Source organism: Ciconia boyciana, chromosome 3 (assembly GCF_034638445.1).
Source record: "Ciconia boyciana chromosome 3, ASM3463844v1, whole genome shotgun sequence".
Taxonomy (NCBI): domain Eukaryota; kingdom Metazoa; phylum Chordata; class Aves; order Ciconiiformes; family Ciconiidae; genus Ciconia; species Ciconia boyciana.
In genome coordinates this window covers 121,163,401-121,174,648 of record NC_132936.1, presented here as the reverse complement: position 1 = coordinate 121,174,648, position 11,248 = coordinate 121,163,401, and the positions used below count along the sequence as shown (strand labels likewise).

The 11,248-nt window shown below is 48.2% G+C and overlaps 1 protein-coding gene across 2 annotated transcripts in view; it reads left to right on the top strand.

The window, feature by feature from the left end:
- Positions 1 to 550: 550 nt before the first annotated feature.
- Positions 551 to 11,248, top strand: part of ISM1 (isthmin 1) — a 42,002-nt gene continuing 31,304 nt past the window's right edge. Inside the window, exons 1-2 of one of the 2 annotated variants that reach the window (XM_072857435.1) lie at positions 551 to 682; positions 1,359 to 1,864. In XM_072857435.1, coding sequence (XP_072713536.1) covers positions 673 to 682; positions 1,359 to 1,864 — 516 coding nt within the window. In that variant the 5' untranslated portion in view covers positions 551 to 672. The remainder of the gene's footprint in view (positions 683 to 1,358; positions 1,865 to 11,248) is intronic. The other variant, XM_072857434.1, reaches the window with a different exon arrangement.

Below are 11,248 nucleotides of genomic sequence, written 5' to 3'. Positions count from 1 at the left end.
AAGACATTGATTTACAGCAAGCGATAATCCAACCCTCCTTTTCAAATTCACATTAATTTTAAATTTGGGGGCCTCCCATCCGAGAGAGCAAGTTTTTTCCACTATACTTACACAGTCGGCAACCAAGAGGAAGGGAAACAACAGCGAGGAGCGTAAAACCCCAGCGGCCCGAGTCCTCCGGTGCCTTGTGCCCTGCCGCGGATGCACGGACCAGCAGAAGGGGACGTGACACTTGGGTGCAGCTCCGTCCCTGCCGAGCAGCGGTGGAAGTCATTAGGCAAGGTGCAGCCGAGAGCTGGACGGGGTGCGGATGCCGCGGCAGGGTGTCCCGGCAAACCAGGGCTTGCAGAGGGGCAGGTCGGCACAAGGAGGAGGGGAGCAGGGCGGGGGGGGCGATGCTAGGCTGCAGCAGGAGCTGTAGAGAAGGAGAAGGGAAAGGGGGGGAGCGGGGGGGGGGGGAAGGACAGCAGGGGAGGGAGGCAGGGCAGTATAAAAGCATCCGACACACACCTCTCCCGACACAGAGCGAGGGGGCGAGAAAGTTGGTCTGGAAGCAGCAGCAGGAGCCAGGAGGAGAGCCAGCCGCTTGCAAACACGCACGCACGGTGGCAGGAGAGAGTGCGGAGCTGCCCCTGCCAGCCCTAGGGCCACTGGAGGGAAGAGAGAGGAGAGATGGAGCCAGGTATCCAGCTCCGAGGGAGGGCAGGCAGCTGAAGCTTTTTGCAGCCCCTCGCCCTCTGCACCACCACCCCCGTTCCCCACGGCCGTGCCGAGGGGCAGAGAGGAGGAGGAGGAGGAAGGGGGTCGGGGGGGAAGCAGCGATCTGCCCCTCTTCCCCCACGGGGAGCTCGCAGCCGCCCCGTCGAGGGCTGGGAGCCGGCAGGGGTCGAGGGCGGGGGTCGCGGTGCGGCCCCGCTCCCTCGCACCCCCGCCGCGACGGGACGGGACGGGACGGGACCCGGCGGGGCGGGCAGGCCAGGGCGACGCCTCGACGGGCGTCGTGAGGAGGGGGAGCCGCGGGGCGGGCGAGGACACGGCGGAGGGGGAAGCCGGTCCAGGGGCCACCCCCATCATCCCCTCGCGAGGAGGGAGGCGATAGCCCCAAGCTCTCTCCTCCCCTCGGAGCGTCCCGGCTTCCCCGCCATGTGAGAGTCGTCCCCAGCCCCCCCCGCCTCTCCCTCCCTCCTCCCTCTCACTCGCACACACGCTCCCGGCTCCCCCCCCGTCCTCGCAGCGTCTCCCCGTCGGCAGCCGAGCCGCGCTGCTCTCCGCCGGCCCGCGGCTCCCCGAGGCGGCGGGGGCTCGGCCCGCCCGCTCCCTCCCTCCCTCCGACGGCCCACGGTGACTCTGGGTTGCAGGGCTGCCCGCAGAGACGCCGCCGGTCCGCGGCCCCGCCGCGGCTACCTGCCGCCCCCCGCCGCAGCCGGGCAGCGCCGGGATTTTCGCCGCCGCCGCGGCGTCCCGCCCCGACGTGGCTCCGCCGTGGTGTGGCGGCCCCCGCTGCTGCTGCTGCTGCTGCCGCCGCTGCCCCGCGCCCGCCGCCCGCCCCGCCGACGCCGAGAGCGGCGCGGTCCCCGCCGCCCGTCCTGCGGCTGCCGCGGCCGGCCCTGGGGCCGGGGACGCTCCGGCGGCGGCCCCGGCGGCGGCGGCGGCCGCCGCGGCTCCTCCTCCTCCTCCGCCTCCTCCACGGCCGCCGCCGCGGGGCCCTAAAGCCGCCCGGCTCAAGAGGATGGTGCGGCTGGCGGCCGAGCTGCTGCTGCTGCTGGGGCTCCTCCTGCTCACCTTGCACATCACCGTGCTGCGCGGCGGCGGCGGCGGCGAGCCCCCCGCCCCCCCGGGCGCCGGCAACCACAGCCAGCGGCAGGTGAGTGCCGCCCCGCCTCCTCCCCCCGCTCCCTCCACGCCCGCGCGCGACCAACGGCCGCCCCGCCCTCCGCCAGCGGCAACGGCCGGCGGTCTCCACCTGCCCCCCCCGGGCTGCGGCGCGGGGCGGCGCGGCCCCGCGCCGGGGAGGACGGCGCCGGCTCCCGGCAGCCCGGCCGGCCCCGTCCCCCTGCCTCGGGCGCGGCCTCCCTCCGCCGCTCGGCGCCGGTGCCGAGCCCGAGGCAGCGGCCGGCGCTACCGCCAGGTATTCACCCGCTCGAGGGCTTTCCTTGCGCGGCGCCGGGGGGTGTCTGCTTCCCCCCTTGGCTTCACGCTCTCTCAGGGGACAGAGGTGGGAACAGGCGGCGCCGCTCCCCGCGCCACGTTTTGACACGGCGTGGGAGGCGTCGGGGCGGCTCCCGGGCGCGTCCCTGGTGCGTCGCGGACAGGTCGCCGCAGACGACGGCCCTCGCAGCGGGGGTGCGGCGAGGGATGGAGGCAGGCCGGGCCGTGGCAGACGCGGCATGTCCCGCCCAGGGCCTGCCTTGTGAGGACGCAGCGTTCCCCAGGGCGAGAGGGGACCAAATAGGTGTATGGTGTTGGGAAAGATGGGAACAAAATGCGTGGCTTTCCTTGGAAAGCGTCAAGAGACAGGTAGAGATATTCAGTCCTGAAATAGCCAAGAAACAGGGTGATAGATGCTCGTGACCGTGAAGGACAGGGTTTGTGACCCAGCCAGTCTGTTCCCATTTTCTCATCCCACGAAACCACCCGTGAATTATGTCCGGCAGAGGTTAAAGGACTTTCTTGTTCTGTTACCTTATTTTTGCAGGTGGTTCTTTTTTATTCAGTATCACGTGTTGCCATTCACTTAAAATGGTTAGAGACAGTGATAAAAGCTGCAGAACCATCAAAATCCCCAGGCAAAGCTTGTAAGTCTCTGGTCAGTTGCATGTGCCCTGACCAACTTTTTTCCCCTGCTTCCAAGTGTTAAAGAAGAATCAGCTGCCAAATCATGCAAAGATCTGACAGAAAATGTGTAATTAGTATCACCACAAATTTACGTAAACCCCTTTATCGTCTCGGAAAGAATCAGAGTACCAGCAGAGCACATTTCTTTAAAGCATGAGGAAAAGTAAGGAGAGCTCAGGCTGTAACGATCATTCTGTTTGCATGGAATCCCCGGCTGGTGGTCCACAAAGTGAAACCACTAGCTACAGGAGGGAACCCAGGTCTGCAGACTCAACATCCCAGTCACAAACTGGAATCGGGTCCTCTTAACTCAGAAAACCTCCTGTTGAACTTGGTGGGAGTCCTGCTTGGGAGTGCTCGGCCGCATGCTTTGGGTAAGGCCCCACGATGCTGTCTCTCTTTGAGCTTCAGTTTTATCACCAGCTTGACATTCCAGGATGTTTTTTTTTAATATCTTCAAGATTTCTGGTAATAATGTTTTATAAATGATGCTTTCTTTCCTCATGGGCACTTGAAATGCCTTTTAAAATGATGTTCCTTGGAAAAGTAAATTTGGAGAGGTTTTTTATGAGGTGTTTGCTATCATTAGAATAACCCCGAATTTGCCTTTTCTTGACAGGCTTGTAACATAATGAGGGAAACATCTGGGCAAGTGGGAACTCTAGGTGATGCCATTTCCCCGAGGAGCTCTTTCCAGAGCACTGTTGTAAGGTTAGGGTGAAACAAGAGGAGAATAATCTTCAGATAATTATCCTAGAGTATTATCATTGTAGTTGGCTGTCTCGTGAAAAATCTCTTGATTGTTGACTTCAAGAATTTTTTCTGTCCAGTGATTTTTTACAGGTAACTTAATGAAACTCTCTGCCTTTAAGCATCATGATAGCTTTAGCAGTTCATATTTTCATCATGTTTTGCCATTTGTAGAATTGAAATTTTTATATACTTCCCAACTGAATTGATTCTGCAGTTATGTATTTGAGAGAGTGTGTCTGTACAAGACATTATGGGAGGAAAGTATATTGATTAGAGCAATCAGTTAAACAGATGGAAGTCTATCAATTTTTTGGTTTTATAACTTTCATGGATTCTATTGCTAGCTGGAAAATACCGTAACCTGCTTTAGAAGATTGTACTCTGACAGGCAGATGCTTCCATTCAGAGCATCACAATATAGATCTCGATGGCAAGCTTGCACTGGGATCTTCAGAGTTTTGGGTTTCTTGGGCTGTTACCGTGGCACATACTGAAGAGAAGTGCAAAATCCTAGTGCATTGCATTCCCAGGTAAAGAATCAATGTGGAAAGCAAAACTGCACAAACCCAGATTTGTTGGTGTAAGCACATCTCTCAGGTTGCTATCGCTTATACTGAAAAAAACCCTATCGTTTTTTCTGTCTTGGTAGGTCTATGGAGAGAAAAGATTGTGAGAAGTGATTAGGTCAGTGTTTCATTTGATGAAAATTCATTTGACAAAGTCTGTTGCACACATTGTGGCAGGAAATCCAGGAAAGAGTAATCTTTGCAGCAACTGTTCATAGACGTATTTTGACAAGGCAAATTTGTATAAAAACAAACTGGCTATTATCAAATGCAGGGTATGGTATTTTAGGACTTAGGCCGTCTGTTTACACAAATAAAGTGGTCATAACTTGGTCCTGTGTGTCTGAAAGGAAATCTGAAGTGTTAGACTTAGTTCCAAAAAAAACCTCAAAGCCAAGCCCCAAAAACTTAGCACGTCCTTGAGCCTTTTTACATAAAACGGATTCGGGAGGAATCCTTAGTAATTAAATATTGTTGGAGATTTAAATAGTCTAAAATACAGACTTGTATGCATTTGAAGTCTGATTCATTAAGGGAGGAAGAGCTTCTGTTTCTCCCATCCCTTGGTCCTTCAAATGAAGGAAGGATTTTGGAGGATAGGTTTTGATTTCTTTTGGTCTTTCAATTATGTTAACCCCTGCAATTAATTAGACTGATGGGTGAAAGGAATCCAGAAAAAACTTCCATCCTAAAATTAAACAAGTTTTTTTTCCTCCCTCTTATTTTTACTTTTGGTGCCCTTCCCCATACTGTGCGTGTCTCTAGAGTTCCCAGATGTCTGGGATCGTGTTGTGCCGCTGTGACTGGCTGTAATGAAGCAGCAGTGAGGAGAAAATCCTGATGTACTTTGCTGGTCCTCTTCAGGATGGGTGAGATACAGGCACAGGTTTCCTCAGTTCACTGCTGCAGAAATAGGCACTGGACCTCTGCACTGCTGCAGTTTCATGCTGCTGTTAGAATTGGTTTGTGGTAGTCTAAACTAACGCAAAATGGGAAATCCAGATTGGAGTTGTAAAATATCTCGCGGTTTTGAGTTGTGAGAGGGAATCAGCCTTTTGTTTCTCAATTCCCTCCTTCCATCTCTACCTAAGAAAAAAAGGAGAATTGGGCAGGGGAGAGATTTTGTTTTTACTGGGGAGAACTCTATTAGGTATAATTTAATTAACATCCAGGAACTATTGTGGAGTATATTTACGAAATATATAAGTACAAACTTTTGCTTCTGAATCAAGAGATGGAAGAATGCTGCTTGGGTATGTTTTTATCTTTTTACATAGTTCCAAAATGAAGGGAAAGCTTGAACATAAATTTTGAAAGACGTTTGTAATACTTTACGATGCTCTAAAATCTGTGCTTTCATTCTGAGAGAAAATATTTCATTGTGAAGTTTATTCCCATCACTTCTAATTTTTCCATAGCAGGTCTTGCACACCAAGAAAAACAGTGTTCCCACACCAAGAAAAATGACCTTGTAAAATGTAGTAACAGAGCCACCAACAATATATGCCATAGGACGTGAAGTCAGATTCTCCACTGCGGTACTTGCAGCAGTATTACATTAGCATGAAACTCAGTAGTTGTGCATAAAGCTGGAGCCATATAAGGGAACGTAATTTGAAAAGAAGCACAATGCTGTAAACAGCTTTTTACTTTTAATCTCCTTGCTCCTCTCCTTGCCCCCCTCCTCAATAAGCATGCAAGCAATTACAGCGTGTCAGAAATGTTTGCTTGAGCCCTACCAGAAGAAACACATTCTGCTGCTTATAAACGGTTGCCCAAGAAGCACTCTCCAAGCCATGTGAGGAGTCCTTTACAGGGCTCGGCTCTTAATTTTCTCCTAACATCCACAGCTCGACACAATGAGAGGTTCAGAAATGGTGTGCTGCCTGTTACCTTTGCTGAGGTGCGTTTCAGTCTTTTTAAGGTTCGTGTGTTCCTGCTGCCCCTTATACTGCATTCAGGCAAACTGCAAAATGGTCTCCAGTCAGATACAGTGGCATATTTCAGCTTTCTGGCTTTCTCAGTTTAAGTAGGACTCAAGCTGTTTACTTTGGGAGAGTTTTAGACAGTTTTTTAAAGCTGATTCGAGCTCTAGAGCTTCACGTTTGGTTAGTTCTAATAGGAACTGATCGTCTAAATCATCTTTGAAAAACTGTCAATTCAGCGTTTTGCATTCATGTTTTCCAGACTGTCCTTAGCCTATATAAGATGCTAGTAAGTGGATGTACATCGTATATTTAATACGAGCGCTAAATCCTCTGCCTTAAGAGCACTTTATACATTACACAAATAACTTGCAGAGCAGGTGGCTTGTGAATGAAGCAGGCTGATTCTCTGAAAACCAAAATCTCTTTTGGTGAGCTTGTTACTTATCACAGAGGATGCTGTTTCGTGCTTTTTGACAGTGATAGTAAAACCTGCCTGTTCTCAGCAGGCTTTGCTGTATAGGTTCTTAGCTAAAGTTCACCCTTACCATTAGCATATGTTCTGCCAGTTATGCACTAAGCTTTACGAATGACTTGCACCATGTGCAGTTCATTCTCTCCATCTCCCAAGGGAGAGAATTATGTGTGCTCTTTAGTGGTTTTGCTAGTGGGCTGTGGCTTGTTCCAGGATCTAGGGGGAAGGAAGGGTGATTAGCTTTACGTGTGCTGCTGCTGCGTGTGTGGAAGCAAAGGATAAAACAGGAAACAAGGGTGAAGGAGTGAGACTGCTGCTCTGAGCAGAGGAGCGTTTGCTGTTGTCCGTGGCTCCCAGGAGAGATTCTTCCACCTTCCAAACCTGGCTCCAGGAAAACTCCGGAAAGTATTAATTAAGCTTCTCTTCACACCTATCACTTCGATTCATTTCCTAGCAAACTAAAGCATCCCTGGTGGAAAAGAGGTACCACACCTTCAGGGTAGGATGTGGCAAGCTTTTTAGTATCTAAGACTACTGCGATAATTTTGAACGGGGATCCAGGTTATATTTAGTTATGGCTGCAGGGAGCAATGTTAGGCAGGTACAAATGTAACTTCCTACATTAGATTTGACCAAGATGTTTGGATGAGGCATATTTTGCTGAACTTCTCTTCAGTTCAACAGCTACCGATTACTGTACTGCTCATCTTGGATCATCACTGATAAATACCTGGCATTAAATCACAGGGTGCCTCTCAATTTTGTCTCTGCAACTACAGCTTGGAGCAGTTTTTTCCTGGTGCCTTATACAGAAGAGTCTATTGGAGTACTTTATTTCTGTTTTGAGCAAGATTTAGGGTCATTTTCCAGTTCTTTATAGTATTGGGGTATTTGCATGGAAAAAACCAGTGTATGTAATCCTAAATTCATTCTGGGCTATCATGGTGGCTTTATGTCTGTTCCCACGGACCTGGAGCCAGACACAAGTCACAGTGACTACTACAGGGCGGAGGCCCCAGAGACATTCCTGCTTTTGCCTTTCCCTTCTCTCAGTCCATCCTTACCTGTGCTCTGGGGCCGTGTGTGGGGTGAGAGTGGTTAAAGGGAAGCCTGCTAACATGTGGTTCTGAGCCCTGTGGTGGTTGGGTGGCTGACTCATGGTAGCGAAAGGAGTGGTAGGTTTGAGTCTGGTTCCTGAGGAGGTCTAGAGCTGTAATGATCACCCGTGCTGACAATGAGAGTGGAGAGACAAGGCATGGGTACATAGAGATCCTGGAAGGAGCTGGGTTGGTACTTCTCATGTTGGCTTGTCTAACTTGGACAATCAGCACTTCTTCTGGAGTAGCTTTTATTTTGCAGTCTTCATTGATCATGTAAAGAGAATTTGTTCAACACAGGAAGAACGCAGCTGGTCCATCACAGCTAAAACAGCAGTGTATCAGCAGTACAACCACACTGCTACTGACCCCTCGCTGTTACCTGATTGGCGCAAAAATCTCTCCTTCGTTCTTCCAGCTTCAGTTGTCAGCTCTTAGGTTCAGTCACAATTCCCTCTCTGTCCTTTCTTAATGCCAATTGTCCACAAAAACAGGAGGCTTAGGGTTGAAGCTCTGCTGCTGGTCTTTATGACCCCAAGAATTTCATCATCATTTTACTGTCTGGAGCTGGTCACTGTGTACTCCCTTGTGATTTTAACATACATATTATGGCCTGCTAATAGGTAACCCAGCCCTAGTACTTCAGCATACTAAGCTTTTCAACGCCTTGCTCTGCTGTGGAATTCTTTTGCTGGGGAGACATCTGTTTAACCAATCCAGGTTACATTAAATGTAAATTGGGAACCATGTTTTGAATTCAGCAGTGGTTCCTTTGTCTCTACTCATATCTACTACAATAATCAATGCCTTATTGTTCCAAAATGATGGAAAACATCTTCAAAGAAAACAAGGAACAATGAAAGAATTATTGATTAGGTGAAAACTCCGGCTGTGTTGTGTTGCAGCATCTGAAAACTTTACAGAAAGTGAAGTGCAGCAGACAGTAGTATTGACAATGATGCAGACTATGCTTCCTTTGCCTGCCAAACGAATACATAACTGTACTAGTCGTGTTTGGAAAGCTTTATAGAATAATACGTGACAGAGATAGACACGACTTTTGAAAACCCAGTCATCAGTAAGTAAAAGTCCACAGAATGCAAGTAATGGTAGGAAATTATTTTGGTGTACATTTTTTCTGCTTACATTCTTCTGAGTCATCATTTTAAAATCTTGAAATGCACTCCTACCTAAAACATATAGGCAGACAATTTAGATGTTTCCTTACACAAACATAAACTAAAAAATTGAAGTAATGTAGTTTTTCTTTCTGCTTATATCCTGGAAGTATAGCGATAGACAAGATTTAGCAGCTTTGGCAGGTTTAATTGTCTGAGTTGGTTGCTTTCTGCTCTCCTATGTGTTTTGCCAGTCTTCCTTGCAAACAAATGTGGTAGTACCCAGTTGTGCCGCATTTGTTCTGTTCACAGTGTTGTTTAGGCTTGTTCGGCCTTTTTGTTACGATTCTTATCTTGCTGTCTGCTTTAAGACTACACTACTTAAAAGCTCTTTGAATTGACTAAATGATAGTCTCCATAAAAGATGACTTTTTTAAAGCATTATTTTTCAGTGGTAGCAGAGCTAGGTCACGGATGCACTTTATTTTTTATTTTATTTTTTAAATCTCAACCCAAGCTCTTTGAGGTTGAGATTCCATTGTTGTGTTGTTGCTTGTGTACAATGTGTAGCGTAATAGGTCTCCAGGCCTGAATGGAGGCTGTAAGCACTGTCACAAATGAATAATGAAGTGATAACTTAGAGCAGAAAAATACAAAGTGCTTTAGTAAGTTGCAAAAGGAAGCCTTAAATGATGCCATGATTATTGTTGCACTTTAATACCATTGTGCCTCCAGGATATCGATTTTACAAGTTTTGAAGACAGAAAATGCCAGGCTAAATTAATTGTCCAAAGCATAGAGATGAATAACATTTCCAAGAAACAGAGTAGTGAGCTCATTGATACATCAGTAAGAGCAGAATGTTTCCAGTGTTGGTATTTCCGTGTACTTTCAATTTGAAATACCAGAAAAAGAAAGAAAACAAAGTAAAATGTAACTTATTATTGTAATAAGTGATGGCTTGCCACAGCGGTCAGTTGTGTGGCAGTATAATACTTGGAGAGGAGCTGGTGTGGGCGGTACTGGTAAGCAGTTCCATTATCCTTTTGCCCTTGTTTTTCAGTGCTTGGAGAACTCATAGCTGTGGGTCGTATTTTTTTATTCCTCCCTTTTAGCATTAGCAGGATGAAAGCAGGCCTGGAGTTGTTCACCTCTAAGCTCTTGTAGAGTGATGGCTATTTGGGTGCTTTTAATCTGACATATTAAAAATGAGAAAGGAAAATCAGAGATGAAATCTTTCTCTCACCACTCTTGGTGGAGTCAGTCCATGTTGAAAGGCCGGAGAAATTCAAACATCCTTGGCTTTTACGCCTCCATGCTAGACCGACATTCTGAGTGTGTTTAAGTTGACCTTGCTCCACTGACTTTCACAAAGCAAGACGAGTCGATGACTTGTGTCGGCTGCAGACCCAGCTGAAGCTCCTCTTGGATTTGAATCTTTCACAGCTCAGTTTTTCTCCAGAATTGATGTGCACATAACACACATAATCTGCACCTCCATCCATGAAGACAAGCTGGGCTTTGGCCTGTGGCTTTCTTCAGATTGCATGAATGCATTTCCGTCCATTATGTTTCACTGTTGGTTTCATACGCACTGAAAAATCCTGGATTGCTTTGTTCCGCAGTGGCTCTTCTTCCTCAGAAGGATTGAAATTTCCTCTTTGCCGGCATGGCCATTGAGATCAGGACTTGTAACAATACTGTTATGAGTACAGTGTAAGTACCTATAAAACCCACCCAAATAATGCGCTCCATCTTTTTCCGCCACTGTTTACAGTACCGCTCTAAAAAAAGGGGATTCCTCCCTGAGTCAGTGTTGTCCATGGGCCAGCTTTAACTTCCAGAAAGCTTCCTTCAGACGTCTTGCCTTTGCATTCCCGTTGAGTTGGGCGTTTGGGTATTAAACAATTGAACGCTATCATTGGAACACCTTTTCTTGTACATGCCTGGGAAGGCTGAGTAGGAGGTGAGGTCCTTGCACCAGAAGGTCTGTGCTGTAGGCTGCAATAGAAAGAGGAGGTAACTGACAACAGAGCATGATGTAAGGGAAGGAGCAGGGAAGAGGACCCAGCGATAAGACGCCTATTTTTTGAAGCTAGTGCTTCAAAAATTAGTCACGTAGCTGTGGTGTCTTTCTCGCCTTAGAAGTAACCCAGTAGCAGCAGGTTTTGCCATGAGGAAACCATACTTACTCCACTGGAACCGGCTGCTGAAGATTACTATAGGTGTAACAAAACATAAATTTGCTTGCTTTTATCTGCCACGTATATCAGTGCAGGATTTTAAAATCGATATGGACTCGATCTAGATATAACATTAGTATTCAGATATTGCTAATGTCTGTTTGCACAAGTTACCCAAAGAAACAAAAAGGATTAATAGTTTAAATAGTTTACAACAAAAACTTCTCACGATATTGACATATAATTTATTTAAAAAAATAAAAACCATACTACCTAGCGTGGATTCTGTAGCACCC